The sequence below is a fragment of the Hakea prostrata genome, chromosome 7, assembly GCF_041222555.1.
Source record: "Hakea prostrata isolate BN-2017 chromosome 7, UWA_Hpros_2, whole genome shotgun sequence".
Lineage (NCBI taxonomy): Eukaryota > Viridiplantae > Streptophyta > Magnoliopsida > Proteales > Proteaceae > Hakea > Hakea prostrata.
Genome location: NC_142606.1, coordinates 62,864,118 through 62,886,341, shown reverse-complemented (window position 1 = coordinate 62,886,341; position 22,224 = coordinate 62,864,118). Strand labels below are relative to the sequence as shown.

The following is a 22,224-nucleotide window of genomic DNA, read 5'->3' as shown; positions in this document are numbered from 1 at the left end:
TGCATGTGTTTGGTTTGGTCAAGTCTAATTATGTTTTTACCAAAAAAAAAAGTCTAATTATGTTTCATCTTATCACATTCTCTCTATTAAATAATATTAATAAGAAAACAAATCCAACAAGTGAGAATGAATATCCATGTGTAATGCAAAAGGGTTCGATCTATACTTTGACATTAAAAAAAAAAAAAATTATATATATATATATATATATATATATATATATATATATATATATATATATATATATATATATATAAAAGAGAGAGAGAGAGAGATTGATTGGCTTCACAACCTTGATTATTCTTTACTCTTCTAGCCAAAGGAACAAGGCATCTCTTTTAGACAAGTCCAAAAGCAATCCATGAAATCCAAGCAAAGCATATTGAAGCCAATTTATTCCTTTGAAACAAAATAAGTAATGCATTGCTTGACATGGTTGAAAGCCATCCATGAGAATCCAAGCTAAGCATATTCAAATTGTTGGCCCATATGGTTATGAAAGACGACGAGAAAGAAATCACATGTCCCTGGAAGTTTATGAATCCCTTGCTAAATTGATGTCTCCCTACGAAAACCCATTGCTCCATTTTCCCTCTAGCAATTCAAACTACTTCACCATTGGCAACAGGTAATTCTTTTTTCTTCTCATCTATCACTTCACTTTTACTTCTTTGTATGATGAAGCTAAAAAATTTTGATAAGGTTTTCGGCATCGGTTTGTTTTTAGCAAGGCATTTGTATTGACTGGTTTTCTTATTTGAACATTGCTATTGGGAAGGCATGACATATATATTGATTTCCAAGACTTTGTGAGCGAGTTGCCACACTTAATCTTACTTGCATCTTCCTTTCTTCCATACTTAAATTGCTTTTTCAAAGACTTTCTTAATCATCATACTTAATTTTTTTCCTTCCATTGTTTGTTTCCTACTTCATTACAATCATAAATTGTTAGGTATTTTCTATTAGCAAGGTTCATGACATTTTTTTTTAATTTAATTTTAATTGTTTTTTTTTAATATTTCATTTCACATAACAACTCACTTAGCTATGTTACTTAATTGATCACCACTTGTATGTGTAGACTTCTTCACAACCAACAAATGCTTAAAGAAACAACTTTTTTAAGGGGTAGGATTTAGGAATTTTTAATTTTGAAATGGATCATTTCCTTACATGGGAAACTTCATGCATGTTTCACTTGTATAGAAGTTTTTACTTCCTCATATTAATGTTGTACCTTTTCTTTGCATTTTGTTCTTTACATTGATGGTGATAGTTGATCATATTCTTTAGCATAAATTGCATAATTCATGTTAATTTGTATTATTTTCTTAGTGTAAGATTTTGTAATTTCTATTAAGGTCATTTGAGCCCATTTGGCTCCTCTCCTTGGGGGGGGGGTCTCCCAGTGAATGCCCAGTAAATTATTGGATTCAACCACATGTAATATTCTAATCCAAGGAACTCATTGGATTTACCATAACCCTTGGATTAAAATATTCAACATGGTTGCATCCTAGAATTCATTGGGCACTCATTGGGAGAGCCTCTTCTAGGAGCATCCAACTCTTAAGATTCTGCATGCCAACAAACTAAAAAAAATTGATCATTGTCTATCTTTGTCTTCTTCTTTTGGAATAACATTTTTTTGACAATTTTCACGACCCAGAGCCCATGAGTTTTGATTGAAATCAAATTTTAATAAAATATATCATACTATCATACTACTATTTATAAAAGTATGAACTCAAGGGACATAGCTACATTTCGTTTTCCTCCAATACCCCTCTGTATTCAATCAATTAGACCTTTATATTAGTAACAAATGATGTCTATAATGATCAATTAAAATTCTTGAAATTATTTATTCAATTTCTCCCCTTCTCATTTTTCAAATAATCCATAAACAACCAAAGGAATATGAAGAGTTTCTCTCGAAAATCAAGAAATATTAATTGAAGAAAAAGAAACTACATTAAAAACGTTTAATCAAACTCATGCATCTAAAAGATAAACTTATTCTAAATTTTAACCTTAGTTGTTGTTAATAGGTTCACTTATGCATAGGCCATTCAACTTCCATGGCCAATACATAGTGATTGATAAATACCTCGTGCATTTGCACGTGGCACTTTTACTAGTGTATCTACATGTACATCTATATATATACATATACCGAAACAATATGGCCCTACCAAAAATGACAAATGTAAATAAACTAATACTAAACAGATGAAACCATTTTAGGGCACATGCGTTGCCCAAAAGGTTAATCTAGCAATCGATGACAAGCAAATTTGAGATACTGCCTCTCCTATGGTATCCAAAAAAGACCAATGAAAGGTTCATCTTCATACCCTTTTGAATTCTTTTTTCTTTAACTTACCAAATCTTGAACAGAGGTATAGGGTATCTACAATTCAGTTACTCCAATATCAAATTGTTGATACCGCATACCCCTTTTCAAGATTTGGGTAAGTTGAAAGGAAATCGAAATGGGATAAAGGAATTTTGATCATAAAAAAGACAGTTATCTTATTAGTTGGTCTTTTAGGATACCATAAGAGAGGCAAATGCAAAATATGAATTTTTTTTCTCCCTTTTTATAAAAAATGACTTAGGTCAAAGCTCAGGGGGTCCAATTGAAAACTACACCAGATTTTTCACCCCTCAAAGAGAGAGAGAGAGAGAGAGAGAGAGAGAGAATGTTACCCTAACAGTTAAACCTTGAGGAGGTATGACATTACCTATCTGGTTTTTCCCATTCAAAGGTTCATTGCTCTAAACCTTCAAGATTATGGAATCCCCTACTAAATTGGTTTGTCCCTATGACAATCCATTCCTCTCTTTTCGCTCCACCAATTCAAACATGTTCACCATTGGCATAGGTAATTCTTTTTTATACTCATTTATCATTTCACTTTCACTTCTTTATATGATGAAGCTAAAAAAATTATAAGGTTCTATGTCTGGTTTCTCTTTAGTTTTGTGCCTATTTTTCGTCCAAGTAGGTTTAGGCATTTCAATTTAACAAGTATATTTTCTTGAAGGTTTACCTCTGGCAAGGACCAACATATGGCAAGGCATTCTTGTTGACTGGTTACCCTATCTTGAAAAACTATCAGTTCAATACTTTCTTTTTTTTGGGTAAGAAGTCACCATATTTAATTCTTTCTTCCATTGTTTATGTTTTCTCCTTAATTTCAATCATAAATTGTTAGGCATTTTTTACTAACAAGGTTCATGACATGATTTTTGTCTCTTTTTTTTATTTATTTATTTTTCGCTAAAAGTGTCATTTTATAAAGCGAAGAAGAAAAAGAAAAAAAAAATACAGCAATTAGAACCTTAAGAGGAACCAACCTCGCTCACCCGCAACAACAGTTGCCCCTAATACACTTTTCCTCACTGATTTCTACTCACATTTGATAACAATTAACCCATTAGAATTGGGCACTTACTGACATCCACTTTTGGTTCAGTAACACACAAAATGTTTAGTTGATGAGTCATTAACAAAAGTTTAAAAGCCCTTCTCTCAGACGCATTAAATATTCTAAAAGAAAAGCTTCATAGTAACAGTTAAATAGCAACATTGTCTTCTCCCAATGAGAGGCTCTTATTTACTGTAGATACTTTCTCTAAAGTTGCATCTACTTTCTTGAATTCCTTTGCCATAGAACCTTTTTTACTTGTTAACACTTTCTTCACTGCATGAACCTTCTTAGGACGACCAGGCTTTCGACGAGGAACAACTACTTCCGATTGCAGCGTTCCATCACTTTCCAGCTTGGCCGAACTCTGATGGGTCCCACTAGATTCCAAATCATCCTCCTTATTTGCCACATCAGCCCCCATTGAGCTCCCTCTTAAACACTTTCCTTCATTGGCAGAATTTCTAATTACCTTCTTAGCTTTGGGTCCCATCAATAAACAACCCAAAGAAAGGTTTTCAATTTGATAAGAACTCTTACTCGCAGCAAGGACTTTTTGAAATTCAAATGAATTGGTTGAACCACAAATTTCATTCTTATTTGCGGGTCCCACTAGTGAATTCTCCAAAAGAAAGTCACCAACTGATTTAAAATTCTTAGCCACATCTAAGGATTTTTCAAATTCAAAAATGTTGGCCGAACCACTAACCTCAAATTCATCGTCGAGGGCCCACATGAGAACTCCCCAAATGAAGGTTACCAATGTGAGTAGAACTCTTACCGCATCAAGGACTTTTTGAAATTCACATGTATTTGCTGAACCACAAACTTCATTCTTATTTGCAGGTCCCACTAGTGAACTCCCCAGAGGAAAGTTACCAATTGATTTAGAACTCTTAGCCGCATCTAAGAATTTTTTAAATTCAAAATTGTTGGCCGAACCACTAACCCCCAATTCATCTTCGGGGCCCACTTGATAACTCCTCAAATTAGTGATTTATATGTCACATTGACAACTCGCTTTTTGTTTCAAGAAAGAAAACATGGAGGTTAACATTGCCACATAATTATGTTATTTTCCCCCCCCTAAAAGGTCATTTTATTAAATTAAGAACGGGAAAAAGAAAACAAGAAAAAAGGGGGGAAAATCACTAAAAATTTACATTTCAAGAGCATGATCCTGCCTTCTACCTCACACTCTTGATATTCCAAAAGAATATCATCAAAAAAAACTTTATGATAGGGAAACCCCTTTCGTATCAGAAGAGCAAATGACCTAAGTTTGATTGTTTTATCCCACTATTTTCTTTGTCCGACAAGAGTCAATCAATTTTTGTCATTGCTTCAAAAGCTATCTCCCTTAGCCTACTTTTTGAGATCTCCATTTTTTCCTCTAGACCCGTATACATTGAGTGATGTTGCTTCATTGCTCCTTGCCCACCATGTTGCATTGTTTTCCCCCCACCAGTTAATCCTATAATTTGTACTAGAACGTCATGGCCTTGTTCCAACACTACCGAACCGTTGGGTCAACCCTTAAGTCATCAGACACTTTATCAATGGCCAACTCACCCTCCATGTGCACCCCCCCCCCCCAATTGAATGCTCCAAGTTCTCTTCATAAACTAAATTTTGAGAATCCTCCTCTCATGCAAATTGCTTTATGGGTCCCCTCTTTTGGTACTGTATCTACCACTCTATCATTTTCAAAATTTTCTGCATTTTCAAAATTTAAAACTTTGGAGTCCACTTTATAATCCTTCTCTTCCTGTGAATTATTAGAGTCCATCTCAACTAAATTAACATCTTCCCTTGGATTAGGTGATAAGGGAATCGAGGTTTTCTGTAGAGGATGAACTATGACGCCCCCTTATCCTGAGGAGTGTGGACCCCCTTAGTAAGCAACAACTCACCCACCTCTGCACTTTCCACCTTATTTAAAATTTTAAAATTTGACTCACTTGAATCCACTTCATCCACAAACTCCTCTTCCTGGGACCCAACCAAATTAGATGTCTTCAGTGCATCAAAAGATTTTGAAATAATTGGAGTTTCCACCAAATTCTCCTCAGTTAATTAATTGAAACTTGTATGTGTAGGTTTTTTTCACAAGTGTTATACCTTACTTATGTTTGAATATAGGCCATTGGATTTGTTATGATCCAACGATGTAATGGGCCTTATGGAAGAAACTCTAGACCTAGTTTTGTCTATAAACTAGTTGGAATCAACAATCTTGGTTCCAACTACTATTCAGGGTGTAATATTTTAAGCAAACCTTGTGCTTAAATTCAAACCCTTAACACGACCAAGGTCACTATTACCAGAGAATTGCACTCTAGACTCTTATTTTTATTCACAAGCGTTTGTTAGTTAACTTTTCTTACTTGCTTTGTCCATGTAGGGTGTAATATTTTAAGCAAACCTTGTGCTTAAATTCTAACCCTTAACACCACCAAGGTCACTATTACTAGAGAATCGCACTCTAGACTCTTATTTTTATTCGCAAGTGTTTGTTTGTTAACTTTTCTTACTTGCTTTGTCCATGCAGGGTTGATGTAAGTTGCGAGCTTGATTCAGATTTCAAAGTTCAAACTCATTATCTGAATCATGAACATAATAATGGAAGCTGCCATTGGACTGGTCAAGCTTTTAGTTCCTCCATTTCTGCTTCATCTTGGTTATCTTGTTCACCACAGGAGAAACATCAAAGAAGAGGTGAAAATTTGGTTAGCTAGAGTTGATGCCGGACAACGTGAGGTATCAGCGATGTATGAAGAACTTGAAGCAAACAAGGGATGTCTCGCTTGGAATGTTCATTATCAAGTGGGCAAGGAATCAAAAAGCAAGATCGATATAGTCAACAATCTCCAAAGAGAAGGTCAATTTGATTTCGTCTTGATTCCTCCTCCACCTCTTCTTGGTATTAAATCCATGGACAATCCTAATTTTCAGCTTTATGCACCCACCAAATCGGACATGAAGCAAATCTTGGAGGCATTGGAGGACAAAAGGCTAAAGTTGATCTATGGAATGGGAGGGGTAGGAAAAACAACCTTGGTCCAAGAAACCACTAAACAACTGAAAAACAAGGGGGTCTTTGATCGAGTTGTGGTGGCCATCGAGTCTCAAAAGTGCATTTTGACAAAGATTCAACGTGAAATTGTAGAGAAATTAGGATTCGAACTTAAGGAAGGGAACAAATCTGCAAGAGCAAGCCGTTTGTTAGAAGAACTGGATAAAGCAGAGACACAAAGTCTCACAATCTTGGACGATCTATGGGAACCACTGGAATTAACCAAAGTTGGAATTTCTTATACTCATGGGGTCAGATTAGATGGCAAAGGCCACGATGGAAGGGAATGCAACTGCAACATCATTATCACAACAAGGAGCCAAGAAGTCCAAGAAGTCTGCAATCAAATGGGGACCCAATCCAATATGGAAGTAAAGGTGTTGCCCAAAGCAGATGCATGGAACTTATTCAAAAGGAGTGCAGGTAGTCATGTCGATTCTTTAGAACTGTATGTGGTGGCTAGGGAAGTGGTTAGAGGATGTGGGGGTTTGCCAATGGCACTCGTTACAATTGTAAGGTCATTGCAAAATAAGGACCTAGTGATATGCAGAATGTAGCTTCGCAACAGAAGACATCGACAGTCTCACCCTCAACAATTCTAGGAATGGAACAAAGAATATTTTCCTCCATAAAATTGAGCTATGATTATCTTGGAAGCAAAGAATCACAATTTTGTTTATTGTTATGTTGTTTATTTCTGGAAGATCATGACATTCAGGAAGATAAATTGTTTCCTTTTGTGTGGGCTGAAGAGGTATTTGAACACATTGAAACCCTGAGAGAAGCGAGGGATAGATTACATACAATGCTTGATAAGCACATTTATGTGTGAAATCTTATAGCATAAAGTATACATTTTACACACTTAGAGTGAAGCTACCTTGGGTTTTATGTTGTTTTTGTATATTTTAGGATTTTTTAGGATTTGAGGAAATATTTAGAGTTTTGGGTATATGAAACATGCAATTTTACATGTCAAGAGGTCCATTCAAATTCTCAAGTGCGAAATGGGCTTGATTTGGAGCATGATGTGTCACACCACCCATTTCAACAACATAAAGAAATCAAACCATTTCGATTGACTATTTCTTAGGACTCAATTGCTACTAGGAATGGCATGGAACCTCATTATCTCGCATTGCTATGGAAGAAATCAACCTCATTATCTTGCCTTGCTATGGAAGAAACCATGGGTCACGACATTTGAATTTCACCTTAACTGGATCAAAAAGCAACAAATTGTAGACAAACTAAGGAAAGGGAAGCTAACAATTTCTTGAACATTTATCTCACCCTAGCTTTCTAGAATACTAGTATATTTAGTTGGGATTCCTCTCGATATCGAGGGTTCATCCAAGTACTCGAGATTCCTCTCGGCGTTGGATTGTCAAGATGTGATTCCTTGACCTAGCACTATACCTCGAGCAGTGAGTTAGGATTTGCACTTTGGTATAGAGCTTGTAACATCAACCTGCACAGTTGCCCATCGACATCCGACATGTCAGGCTAGTTGCCATTGACGTCCAACTTGTCAATTAGAGTGAAGATTGGGACTAGCAGGGAAGATTTGATGGTCCTCAAACCTCAAGTCATGCTATAAATACTCTCTAGCTAGCTCATCTAATACTAATGCTCTATCACCCTTCCTATTCGTTTTAGCTATTCAGTTTAGACCTTTAAACACCCAAATTTGAAGGTGATGGTGTTATCCAATCGACTTGAACAACTGGAGGCAAGCTTTCGACTACCTTTGTTGGTCCACTCTAGTTGTTTGCTCTTGTGGACAAGTTTAGCCCTTCAAGTCAACATTGAACTATGATTCAACCAAGGGTTACTTTGATTGCAACAACCCCCATCTTAGCCTACATTCCAATAAAATTAGGATTTATCCCCCAAACTTTTTTTTTATATTTTTAGGTTCATTTGGGTCAGTTGCGCGCACCTTGACTACATCCTCAAGAGAGAACACAAGTAAGGGCATTTCCATGTTCTCCCATGGAGAGGCAAGTCTATAAGCCGTACATCAACTGTGCATTATTTGCCATAAAAGATTCTATTCTAGTGGTTACACAACCAGGTTATACAAAATTGTTTTTTTATCAACAAGATCTGTAGCAACTAACGGGACATCCGCTTGGGCGTCGCCGCCATTCTGTATGACTTGGATATGAAAATATCCCAATTAAGTGCTTTTTGCGTTTTCGGACAACTCAAAATCTCTCTCTCTCCACCCCATTATCTGTGGATCTTTGTGGGTCCGACCAGAGCTCAGGTGGGGTAGGGTGACTGGTGACGTGGATCCAAATTCCAGATTTGTGGCAGTATTTCTCACTTGCCGCCACACGCCTTTCATTTCCATTCCATTCCTCGTAGCTCCTCCAGTGTCCTCTCTCTGGTCTCTACACGAATAGATTTCTTTTCTTTTCTTGTGACTGACTAGATAGATTCTTCAAAGGAGGAGCAGATCCAAGAAACTCTCACCAGCTCGAAATGACGATGCGAAAGAGAGGAGAAGCTTTTCTTGTAATGCCGGATCTTGAAATGCAGCTCGGCTACGATGCTCCTAGTTCTTACCCCCAAGACGGCATTCAATATGCCATGTCTTGCATTACTTGTCTACTTCTCGCCTTCTCCGCCTTCTCCGTCGGATTCCTTTTGGCCATGATCTTTGGCGTATTTGATTCTGAACAAGACACATACCTGAGTCTTCCTCACAATTTCTCCAATAGTACTTCACTACCATTGTATCCCCAAACCGGAAGCCACAAACTCCTCGGATTCGTTGGGGTTCAGACTAGCTTCTCTTCTGTCGATCGCCGAGCTGCTCTGCGCTCCACTTGGTTCCCTTCCAACAGCGACACCCATCTCAGGTAATTAATTAATCCCAATCGTTTTATACTCATTCTTGCCAAGTTTCAGAAGCAACACTATGTTAAGTTCTAATTTAGTTTTGGATTGATTCAATGCTGGAAGCACGTCATCGTGTTAACACAGTATTTGCGCTCTTGTCAAATTAATCAATATTCTGAATTGAAAGAAAATCTAAGCAATGTTCATCAAGACCTGCTACTCAGTTCTTGTAAATCGCCCATATCGATAACATAGCTCGTTTTCTAACTAACGAATTTTTTTTTAATAATAGTTGTTAGAGGTCCCCACGACTTTTCTTTTGTTTTTCGGTTAAACGTCAGAAGTCCCCCGTTATTGAAACTGATTTTACCACGTGTACCCTTCAATAGAGCGCCCTTTTTTCTTTTCTTTTTTTTTTTTTTTTTTTTTTTTTCGTTTTCGTTTTCGTTTTCTTTTTCTTGATGGTTATTGCTTTTCTTGGTAGTATCGATCTCTGATTCTGCATCTCCTTCCTTAGTTAGTTTCCATCACTTTTTTGGTCATCGAAGTTCTTGCCTTTCTTTTCTTTTTTCTTCTTTTGGATCCTCTCATGGCTTCCTCACCTACACGATCTCTGGTTCTGCATCTCCTTCCTCACCTATGGTGGCTCGGCAGCAGCTTTAACTTCATATTGCAAATTTGGATTGCCAGTGTGTGAAAAATAGAACTGAAACATGATTACTTGCCAAATTAAATCAAGATGCTTCGTATCGGAGTGTCAACACCTTTACTTAAGAGCACATACAGTACAACAGAATATTGTAGGAGTCATTACCTCTACGGAGGTTTGGCAGCACCTTGCTCTGCTTTTATGTTAATGTGTAAATATATTACTCAGTTACTCTGCTTAATGATCGGGCAACTAAATTTCTTTTCTATGCTGAATCATCTCCTGGAAGCAGCTGAGTTTCGCGAACTTTTATGGCTGGCAGTGTGAAACTCAGCCAGATCAATTTAATACTTACCTTGAAGTTGGATATTTCATGATTATTGATTTGAGGGCCTCAGTGCTCAAAGACTGATGTCCTTGACGCTTGTTACAGAATATCTGTTTGTTTTTTCTACTCATAGCACTCTTTTCGTCTAAAGTTATTGCATATTAACTTGATCTCAACCTATGCAGTTTGGAGCAGGATACTAGATTAGCTTTCCGTTTTGTCATTGACGATCGAAAGATGCAAAAGAGATGGCAGATCTTGAGGAGGAGATAAAAAGATACAGTGATTTTCTGCTTATAGATGTTAAAGAAGATTACTTAAATCTGCCAAAACAAACGTGAGACTTGAAACTCTGTGAGGCTGCTCTTAGTTTTTCAAATTTGTTGCTTGCGATCTTTTTTTTTTTTTTTTTCTTAATATATTTTATTCTAATTTTTCGTCTTCTCATTTCATATTTATTGAAGATTGGCATTTTTCAAAGCAGCCTATGATCAATTTGAAGCAGATTATTATGTCAAAGTTTGTGATAACATCTATTTACGACCAGGTAAGTGCCACTTTTGCATTGCAGATTGCATTTAACTGATTAGTTTGTTCATTAAGTTTTTGTTGAGGTCTATGCCTAGTAAGTTGCATATCTCAAAAGAATCACAGTGGCTTTAACTTCTTTTTCATTTACCCTCACCTTGTCCGTGATAGGCAATGCATATAGGTGTGCTATAATTTGCATGGTGTAAAGAAATAAACATATAGGTGTTACTTTGAAGGAGTATTAGTTGTGCTTACTATACAAGATGCTTAAATTGGTGTAGGTTTGGAATGATTGCTTGGCTGATTGAGTAGTAAGTTTTACTTATATTTGAGTATTAATTCCACCTAAAAAATGGGATCCTTTGCTTATAATTGGGGAGTATTAATTCTATTTTAATGATATCGCTTAGTTGCATCAGTCAAAGAGTAAGGAGCATTTGTTAATTCATCTAAGATTTGATCGGTAATGTTGAAGCATTGCGCTTTATATGCCAGCTCATCAGTTACCACAACAACAGACAGCTGGTTGCAGCCTGAAGAGTGTCCCTTAGCTGTTTGGGTTATCTACAGCTCGGTGTGGTTGTTTTCTTTATCTGAAACTCCTAATAATTCTCTGTACCCTACAGTTCCATCTTATCTCAACTACTTTACTCAAATGAACCATATACGTGTATATATATATATATATATATATATATATATATGAAGTGATAAATCTCTTCTACAGGACTTGAGAAGCCTTTCAACATTTTTAGAGTTTTTACTTTATTTCCAAGTGATGTAGCCTCAATTGAATGAGGGCAGAACTGTCAAGATCTTCAGGTCAGGCATTATTTTTAGGCTCAAAATAAAGGGTTGGGGTGAACTTGTTTATAGCCTCTGGGATGTCCTCTGGATGGTGATCCTTCTTGGGTTTGAACTAAAAGAATTTCTGAATCCCCTGATTGGGACACGGAGGTTGTCATGGTTTGCATGGGGTGATTTTGAATGGGTTTGAAGGGTTTAGGGGATGTTTCAAGAAGCACCAAAATAGGGTAAAGGGGGAATTTCAGATAGGTTTAGGGGACTTAATGGTAATGGATTGGGATGAAACACGGATTATACCTAGTGCTGTTACCAAAGAGATGGCTTTCCAGGTTCCATCAAATTTGGATGGTGGGATCTCAAGTTATGGAGATTCTTGACTTTGGAGGAAAAAGAGTGCCAAAATCAGGAAAATACTGATCTGTGGATTGGTAGCATGTTTTGGGGCTGCATGGGGGTTGAAGGTAAAGGGTATGGTGGTGTTATGGTGTTTAGAGTTTGGTTAAATTTTGATGCAGCATTGCAAAGATCTCATTATTCTTGATTGGTGGAGAAAAGAAGGGATCAAGCCTGGGGATGAGGTATTAAATGGAAAATAGAAGGAAATGAGAAAGGGGACAAGGTAGGCTACCAGATTCCTGGACAGGGTCAGATAGAAGTTTGACTTGAGTGGAGATGAAGTTGTAGAACACTGTTCTTCAGCCACAGCAAGAAGCCTGGCTTGACTTCACCTTGAACTTTCCAAATTGATTAAACTCAATTGCAGCAGCAATACTGACAAAGGGGGACTTGAACTGAGAGTACTTTATTGATAATCTGAATTCTGAATTAATACCTATTAATGCTTCCCATTGAGTTTGTGTGTAAGATTTTTTTTTTTGGTTTTTATTTGTAACAATAAACTGAAGTTGTTCAGTAGAACTTCTAACTAGCCTGTAACTGAAAATAGAAACGAATCTGACTCAAAGTAGGAAAAGAGAAACTACCTTGCTGGCTAATTTGGTCTTTATAAGTCAGACCAGTAGATGGTCACAAATTGTGGGATTTTAATGACACATAAATTAATTTAAATAATAACCAAAACACCCTCTGATTGGCAGAATTACTGAACTGGCTTTTCCCAATTGAACAAGCTAAAAGCATGAAAAAATATGTTTGTGCTGCTGAGCAGCAAGCCTTGGGGCTTCTTGGCCTTTCAGTTGGTGTGGGGAGCCTTGGCTCTGCATTACCTGGCCTGGGACTTCACAGCGTTCTACTTGATCCCAACCTTCGCAATTCCCTCTTGATGTAACCCTAGGTCAAGGACCAGTCTTCAGGATCAATTCAATCGAATTAACAATAAAATTAAGGTTCCTCAAACCCTGTGGTTATGGTGATGTGGCTGATTAGGGTTGTTAGGGTTTAGGGGATATGGGGATCCTTTGTGATATGGATTGTGAAGTGATGATGTCTTAAGGGGAAAGGTGGTTAGGTTAATGTTCTGTAATCAAATATATTCTAAGGATCTCAAGGATACATAACCCATCCTATGGGAGTTATTGGATAAATTCCCTGAGATGGGAAACTGAGGACTACAGGTGTCACAACAGGTTGAAACTTGGAGGAATTAGATATAAGGATATGATCCCCCAAGTTTGGTGGGGTTTGGATAGCTAAGTTAAAAGATATTGAACTTCTTGCTTTTGGGGTTTTGGGAAATACAAATATTCAAGAAAATAATTACATCTTGGATTCAGACTGCCAAAATGGGATTGGGATTTGAGGTCACTAGAGTTGGGGAGGGACGAGGTTCCTAAAGTTTGGGACAGATCTAATGGTTAGATTGGTGTAGATGTGACCTTGAATTTTGGGTCTCTAGAAAAATCTTAAAATTCAAGAAAATAAAAAAGAAGGGTGCGACTTAGGGAAAAGGGAAGGCTAGGGATGTCTGCTTTACTAGTTTAGGAGGCTGTTAGGGATGCTAACTTACTGTTTTTTCGAGGACTAGAATACTGAATTTGTGAAACTTAAGGCCTTGTACTAGGTCTGGTCCAAATTGGAATCTGTGTTGCTGCTCTCACTCATACATATACCATGCAGACATGTCTTCAATTATCTGCACTCAGAAAAGGACACATCTCTGCAGCAATTACCTTGGGCAAGACTCTTGTTAACTCATCTGCTGCTATTGGTTAGCCTCTTGCCGATGATGAACTGATTGGCTGCATTCTATGTGGGTGTTCAATCCTATTACCTTGAATGACCCCTCATTTATGGAATACTTGTAGTCATTCCTTAGTAGTCATCTCTTAAAACTAGGTTTCATGGTGTTGAGAGCTGATACATCCCTGTTTTCCAGTTGTATAATTTATGAGACTTTCTGCTTTGTACAGTACCTTATACCACCCCTTTGAAATCTGTTACAAACTGTCCGGACAGCTGTTCTGAAATGGATGAATTTTCATTTTCTTCTTATATTATGAATTAGTTAAGTATGCAATTGTCCCTGTACCTAGCAATTTGAATAAATGATTCATCCTTCATTTTTCAGATCGACTTGCAACACTTCTAGCTAAGGAACGGACTGATCCAATGACTTACATTGGCTGCATTGATCCAATGACTTACATTGGCAGCATGAAGAGAGGGCAAGTGATTACTGACCCAAAGATGATATGGTAAAGACCTTGTGTCATATAGTTTATGATGAAATTTGTTGGTTTTATATTCAATTTGTCATGGGACTTTTTCATCTGGAACTTTCAGGTTTGAGAAGTCAAGAGGTTCAATGGCAACTGAGAATTTCCTTTATGGTTATGGTTCGATATATGTTCTCTCAAAAGAGATTGTGGCAGCATTGGCAGTTGCAAAAAATAATAGGTCTGCATTCTTAATTTATTGCACTTACAATTTTGATAGCCAGATGACTTATGGTTTTCATTCTTTCTTAAAATTAAGAAAGAATTAAAAGAAAGCATTTTTCACTTAAAATTCTTTGTATGATTTTCATTAGAATGTTGGCTCTTTCTTTAAATATATTAAATGATCCTATTGCTGCAGTAGTCACTAAAATCAGTCTCTTTGACGACTTTTTATGATTAATTATGAAAGATGTCATCGCTGAACATTATGGTCAAATTTCAAACTGTATCTTATTTTAATCCTAAAGTTGTTTATTGTTTAAATGCCATATTCCTTTTTCAGTCTGAGAATGTTTAGCAATGAGGACGTCTCTGTTGGATTATGGATGCTAGCCATGAATGTCAACCATGAAGACAACCAAGCATTATGTGATCCTCAATGTACACCTACATCTATTGCTATCGGGGATTTTCTAGGATGTTCAGGTATACAAATTTATTGATAGTTTCCTTCTCTTATTTCAGTTATTGTTTCTCGTTAAGGCAGCTACGGTTTAGAAGTGCATCAAAGGAAATTTGGGGCAAAATATCAAGTGCATAAAAGCGAGGCAGTAAAAGTTAAATTTCGGTTACTTAACCAAAAAAATTAAAAAAAGTTTAATTTCGAAGGTTTTATCTTTAATAACTTCTTACTGGATTCAGAATCTAAGAGATCAATTTGAAATTGCATTTCTTATTTTACATTCCTGATGGGGTCATATCAAAAGGCTGGTAAGTAGCAGGTCTTAGACCTAAGATAAACTCTGTCAGCAGTATGCATCTTGACTTATGCTTTTATCATTATTAAAAGATCCTGGTTTTCAAGATGAGGTCCCAGGGTGTATGTTCTTTGCCAAATGATATCATATTGGCGCCCTGATGGATAAGACAAGCAGGAATTAAGCAGAGTTAGAGATTTGGAGATCATCCTTGGAAACAAGAGGCTCTAAGATTAGTAGAATAAAGACAAAGTATATAATGATCTTAGGCATGCTGCAATTGATGCTGACATGGTGCAAATTGAGGAAATAGAGATGCCACAAAGTCACTATTTTTAATATTCCAGGGCAATTATAAATAAAGGTGATATAGAGGATGATGTTTGACAAAGGATTAAAGTGGGATTGATTAATTCGGAAGGTGTATCTAGAGTGTTGTGGTATTCCTTAAAAGGAAAAAGGAAAATTCCATAGGGCTGCTGTGCAACCGGCTGTGATGTATGGGCAATTAAAAAATGTAATATGCAGAAGCTATGCAAGATGAAGATGTTAAGATGGCTGTGGGGCAATACTTGGAAGGATAAAATAATGAATGAATGTAAGATCTGACTCGGGAGTTGCCTCAATCAAAGACAAGCTCTGAGAATCCCTTTAGGTAGTTGTATGGACATTGCTCATCGAAGGCCTAGGGACACTATAGTGAGGAATGACATAATCCCTACTGAAGCATCTGACAGAGCTACAGGCGGGCCTAGAATGACCATGAAAGAAATTCTGAGAAAGCACATGCATGATCTAGGTCTTTTTCCTAATATGACCTATTAGAGGGCAAGCATCCATGTGGCATACCCCAATTAGAGAATTCTCCTGACTTGTTGGGCTTTTATACCCCTCTTATTTTCAGTTTCTCTGTGTGAGCTGGAGTGAAGCCATTAAGGTAGGGGTGTGTGGAGTGGTGCTTCCATGAAACCAAAGAGGACACCAAGAGCTAGTCGCAGGGATTTCATCCATTTAATTTGGGTTCAACTGGGGGTTTCCATCAATCTCAAGTAGAGCTTTGATTGGAGGGAAGGTATCCATGTAGCTGACCCATTTAGTTGGTAGAAGTCTGAATTGCTTTTGGTTAGCAGGCCATAGATCTACAAGGTCTACAACTGAAACATTGGTACCTTCTCAGAAAAGATTATCCCGAAGAGAGGTTCCAAAAAATTATCCACTAGGAAGTTATTGACAAATAAATATCCTTTCTTTTAATACTTAATTTGCAAATCTCCAGCAATAATGTAATTTTTGGTTTGTGATGATTATATCCTATATTGGGACTCTGAATTTACTCTGTAGATATCTAGTGCTGCTCATCTAAATGGATTCCAGATCCTCTACACCACATGAAGGTGGGGTTCCCACCTTTGAGATCTGATAATCCCCACTCATTGTGTGGTGTTGTAGTTGTCTCCCCTCCTCCCCCACAGGGTAGGTGATCCAAACTCATGATCCTCCTTTTGCTCTTCTATGGACTATAGTGCCCACTACCTCCTGAGTGATTAATATGATTAGTTGATCTGTAAAATGCTTTACACTGAACTCTGGAAAATTTCTCAGGTTTATGGAACCCAGTTAATAGGCTGAAGGAGCTGCACAACATCAGTATGTGCTCCAAAAGTCCAACGCTGCCATCTGATGACAGGAAGCATTTGCGTGGGATGCTACCTGATATTAAGAGAGCAAGTAAAAATGGAAGAGAACGAGTCAATTCCTACAATTGGTTTCTGAATCCACTATGATAACATGCAACTTGTTAACAAGGCAAGTATGTATCCTTTCCCTTCTCTTCCCCCCCCCCCCCGATATTTTGTCTGCATTTTTGGTTTAGCTTTAGGAATTTGAGCTCTTGAGTCTGTAGCATTTGATGATGACAGGCAGCATCTGTATGGCTTCTCACCTGACATTCAGAGCAAGCGAGATGAATTTGTCCTCATTTTGTTATGGAGAAATTCTGTTGCTGGTTTTACCAAAAGAAAGAATAGAACGACTTCCATTCCTGGGGACTACAATCAGTTTCTGAATCTACTACCGAAGAATGGAACAACTTCTATTCCTTGGGACTACAATCAGTTTCTGAATCTACTACCGAAGAATAGAACAACTTCTGTTCCTGGGGACTAGTATCATTTTCTGAATCAACTACTTTCATGTGCCTAATATTTTCCACATGCAACTTGTTAACAAGGCTAGTATGTATATTTTCTTGCCAAACATTTTGTCTGATTTTTGGTTTAGCTGCAGGGATTTGAACTCCTAAGTCTGTAAACAGTACCAATACGTACAATTTTTATCCAATACTTCTCAGTTTTTACTGCCACCGAGTTTCAGTCTGATGTGAGTTTTGAGTTGGAACCATCAACCATGTAGGACTTTTCCGTCTTGAAGCATCCAAATCCTCTGCACCCAATTTTCCCTCTCATGCTGGCCTATATCAGGTGGACACTGAGAGGAAAAGTTTGGGTGCACCCGGGTGGAGGAAACCCAAATCCAATCTTGAATCGATGTCCATGATACTATAAAGAAAACAAGGCAAGATTAAAGGAACAAGCATATGAATCTACAAAAGGGTAAAATTTGGCGCGTTTGATAACATTCTTAAAAACCATTTTTTGTGTTATTCTATTCTTTGGGAACGGAAGAACGGGTTAGAGGCGTTTGATAAAACGGTTCGTTCTTCTGTTCTTTAAGAATGGACTGGTCAGAAAAGTGTTCTAAAGAACGTTTTTTGCAGAACATAAAAAATATGTTTTTACCAAAGAACAGAAACAGAAATGATAAAATTGGTTCAAATTGAAGCCTTAGAACAAGTTTATCAAACACCAACTTATTTTTCAAAACCAAAAAAAGAAGAAAAAAAAAACACCGAGATATTCTATTTATTGTTCTAAAAATATTTTCAAAACGGATTTATCAAACGCCTATTTTCAAGCAAAGAACAGTCTTTTAGCACGGAAACATTAAAAAACGGTTTTGCATAAGAACTGGTTTCTTAGAACGGAGCGTTACTAAACGCATACGGATTTTACAAGCCTAAAGGGCGAAAAATGAAACATACGGATTTTGAGTCTTTTTTACCCATGGCCACTTAACAAATTGGCTTAACCACACTTAACAAATTGGCCTTGATTTTGTTAGGGGCTGTTTGGCTACATGAGTCTGGAGATTTCAAATATCTAGAGATTTCAAATCTATGGAGTCATAATTTATGAAATTAACTGTTAGGTTAATAATTTGTTATTTTTGTGAATGTACAAATGTTTAGTATTTTTATAGTAGGAACCATACCCATAAATCTACAGATTCATGTTTTTAGTGTAAAAAGATGAATATCTAGATTTCATGAATCTAAAGATTTTTACAATCAAACAGGTTATAAATCTCGCATTCATGAATCCAAAGATTTCAAATGCCTTAATTCGTGTAACCAAACAGGCCCTTAAGTAATCTAAATTTTAAAAGTGAAATGACAAAAACACCCTAAAGTGTTGTGTTTATGGCTAAATTACCCCCTAATTGTCATTCACACTCTCCCTTTGGATGAAGAGAAAATTTCCCTTCACCCATCTCCTTCCTTTATTTTACTTGCTAAAAATCACCTACCACTATTGGAACCACCACCACCACAACCCCTAGCAGGAAACCACCCACCGAAGGAATGGATCCTGAAAAACCATTGTTGAATAAATCAAGGGTTACAAGGTAAGGCAGATTTCAGAAGGAATTGTCCCAGTCAAATTGTTACTAGATAGATTCGTACCCAAAAAAAATAAAAAAAAATTGTTACTAGATAGATCGAGGCTCTAGAGGCTTTGGCATTATTGCAAAGAATCTGGCTTTGGCATTATTGTCATCAATGGGAGAGACAGACCAATGAGGCGATTCTCCCTTTCATTTGAACATGAAACATCAACAAATTTTCAAGTGTAACTTTTGGCATTATTGTCATCAAATGTCTTCTTTTCTTTATCAGAAAGGTTGGGCTCATTAGATTAAAAAAAAAAATTCTCGAGGAAGGCTAATAATCGGATTAGAAAATCTGCAATTAGCAAAATCGAATATTTTATAATTCATCCCACACCAGCATATGGATTTATGGTTTTTTTTAGTATATAGAGCCAAACAGTTGAGTCTTCAATCCCTGCAGCAGCAACAACAACCTTCAACGTCACATATCGCTTCTCGTCCGATGGTAGAAGGCTCGATGCCTAAAGTTAAAAGATTTCTATGGAGAATATGCTGGGAAGGTCTTGCGATTGGTTCAAACTTTGCGTGCACGACACTTATCGTTCTCAAGTAATTGCCTTCAATGTGGAGAGGAAGAGACTGTTGAACATATTTTTTTGGGATGTCCTTACGCTTGCTTGATTTGGTATGGAAGTGGCATGGGCTTCTCACCGCCAAAGGGTTCATCTCCATGTGTAGCTGATTTTATAGCATTGTGGAAGACCTTTGATAACTTATCAAAACAAGTGAGACATTCTATTTGGATTTTTCCTCCTTTGGCATCTTTGATTGTCTAGGTATGCACTAGTTTTTTCTCACAAGGATATGCAGCCAACAATTGTCATTCAAAAAGCACAAGTGGCATCACATGAGTTCCAAATGGCTTGTGGTCATTCAAGCGTGTTATAGGTTACTTCAGTGGAACCAAGGGAAACTGTGCTTTTGAACTCGAGGACCACACAACCATATGCTTGGAAAGCATATGTGTTTTGTGATGCAAACCCTTAGTCATGGTTCAATTAATGGTGGTGTTGGTTACTTAATTATGGAATTGGATGGTTTGGTTTGTGCATGTTCCTTGTTGTTGAAATTTAGGGATATCCAAATTGGTGAGGCGGTAGCTATCCAAGAGAGTGTTCCTGTTGCCATTGATCGTGGTTATCGACATATTCAAATTGCTTTTAGATAATGCAACTTTTGTATTTCTTAATTCTTACCTCTTAGGGTTGGACAACACTCAATCTTAAGATGCAAATGATATTCTAGATGATGTATTTGTTTTAGGTTATAGGATTGATGTTTGTACTTTTGTAAAAATTTCATCTGGACCCCCTGAGGTTTGGTCTATGTCATTTTTAGTCCAAAAAAATTGAAACTTTGCATCTGCCTCCCCTGTACTATAGAAAAAGTCAATTCAAGGACAAATTATCACTTTCATGACAAATTTACCCTTTTTTAAATTTAAACAAGAACATAGGAAATAAAAATGAAAAAAAATAAAATTTATGTTAATATTCATTTGTGATTCTCGAAATCCAGTTCTTCAGAACTGTAGCGAAACACCACAAAGCAACCGTCTAAGAACATCAAACACTTGAATGTTTCTTCATTCAACTCATTTAACTTTGAATCCCTAGCTTAAAGCTCTCTTGCTTCACCGGACTACTTTGGAAAACTCAGGTAAGTGGAAACAAGATTCAAGGATTTGAAAAAGGTAAATTTTCATTAAGTGACGAAGAAATCCGAAGAGAAATAAAAAGGGAAAAAACCCTAGTTTTGAAAAAAAAATTATCTACGAATTGCAGAAAGGTTGATGGAGCGTCAGATATGAGAAACCATGGCTAAAGTCGAAGATGTTGTGAAGCAATCATTGGGGATTTGGGAGAAGCTGTTGTTGGCATGTGCCATTAACCGTCATGGAACCGAACCAATAGCTGGGACTCTGTGGCTATGGAAATACAGAACCGAAACACTTATCTTCATCTTCGACGCCCGCGCAAACGAATATCATGACCTCAAACACCGGTTCATGGCGAAAGATGATAAGAAGACAAATCTGAAACGTCCGACGATAAGAAAGATGTGATTCCATGACTCGAAGATAAGACTGTGTCGGAGAAGACAAATCTGAAACTTTCGACGATAAGAAATATGTGATTCCATGGCTCGAAGGGTTAAGAAAACTTCAAGTGGCCGAGCTTCGACGCGAGGTTCAAGGGCATGATGTTTCGATTTTAAACAACTCTTTTGATTTCGAATGGCATGATGTTTTGATCTTAAACAACTCTTTTGATTTCGAATGCTAACAATCGTATTTCTCTGGTTCAAATATTTGAATTTGAATTTGAATTTTTATTTTTCATGTTTTGTTTAAATTAAAAAGAAAAGAAAAGAAAGAATAAGGACAAATTTGTCATAGAAGTGATAATTTGTCCTTAAATTGACTTTTTCTTTAGTACAGGGGAGGCAGATGCAAAGTTTCAGTTTTTTTGGACTAAAAATGACATAGACCAAACCTCAGGGGGTCCAGATGAAAATTACCCAAATTTCAAGGGCTTCAAATTCTTCTTTTGATGCTTTGGCTAGAAAGGCCGTGTCCACACTGTGTAGGACATTTTGGTCACGTTCCACTCCCTGGTTGCAGGATCTTCCTCAACTAAGTGTATAATACGACTGGCTTAATATATATTTATGTTTACCAAATAAAATAAAATAAATAGAAAACCCTGTCCCAACAGAGTTTGTGACATTGAGACTCGAAAACTCATGATATGAATTGGAATCCTTTGCCACCTTCATACCCCTCCTAAACCTATCGTAAAAACACTAATGAGGAAGCTCAACCCATAAAGGATCCGGTCGAACTCTATTTGCAGTCAACTAATAACTAGGTGGGGATCCCTTTGCAATTAATAACTCGGTGGGGGTACCCTTTCAAAACTGAGTCATGGTAATCCCCAGTCTGGTCGTCAGGTTTGTGTCAATAATATTATTTTATCACTTAGATTTGGATTTTGTAATTTGGACAACAATCCGTAGGCTGTAGCAAGCAACTAGCGAGCGAGACATCTATCCGCACGGGCGTCGCCGCCATTGTCTGGATTTTTTGTGGGTCCCACCAAAGCCTCAAGTGGTGTGGTGGACTGGTGACGTGGGTTCAAATACCAGAATACTAATATTTAT

At 37.1% G+C, this 22,224-nt stretch overlaps 1 protein-coding gene, 1 long non-coding RNA gene and 1 pseudogene across 3 annotated transcripts; all 3 read left to right on the top strand.

The window, feature by feature from the left end:
* Positions 1–544: 544 nt before the first annotated feature.
* LOC149011637 (uncharacterized) lies at positions 545–3,807 on the top strand. Its single transcript, XR_016174475.1, has 3 exons — positions 545–628; positions 3,054–3,150; positions 3,732–3,807. It is a non-coding gene; the product is annotated as an uncharacterized LOC149011637 (long non-coding RNA).
* Positions 3,808–6,059: 2,252 nt separating this feature from the next.
* LOC149011636 (disease resistance protein UNI-like) lies at positions 6,060–7,070 on the top strand. Its single transcript, XM_089162709.1, has one exon. The coding sequence runs from the start codon at positions 6,060–6,062 to the stop codon at positions 7,068–7,070; it is 1,011 nt and encodes a 336-aa protein (XP_089018835.1).
* Positions 7,071–9,003: 1,933 nt separating this feature from the next.
* LOC149011635 (putative beta-1,3-galactosyltransferase 12) lies at positions 9,004–17,630 on the top strand (annotated as a pseudogene). The gene is made up of 8 exons (XR_016174562.1): positions 9,004–9,383; positions 10,526–10,677; positions 10,805–10,887; positions 14,206–14,332; positions 14,421–14,534; positions 14,859–15,001; positions 16,876–17,083; positions 17,197–17,630. The product of XR_016174562.1 is annotated as a putative beta-1,3-galactosyltransferase 12 (transcript).
* Positions 17,631–22,224: the final 4,594 nt, after the last annotated feature.

Excerpts from the sequence above, each read along its gene's own strand:
- LOC149011636 (XM_089162709.1), top strand. The coding sequence starts at position 6,060 with ATGGAAGCTGCCATTGGACTGGTCAAGCTTTTAGTTCCTCCATTTCTG.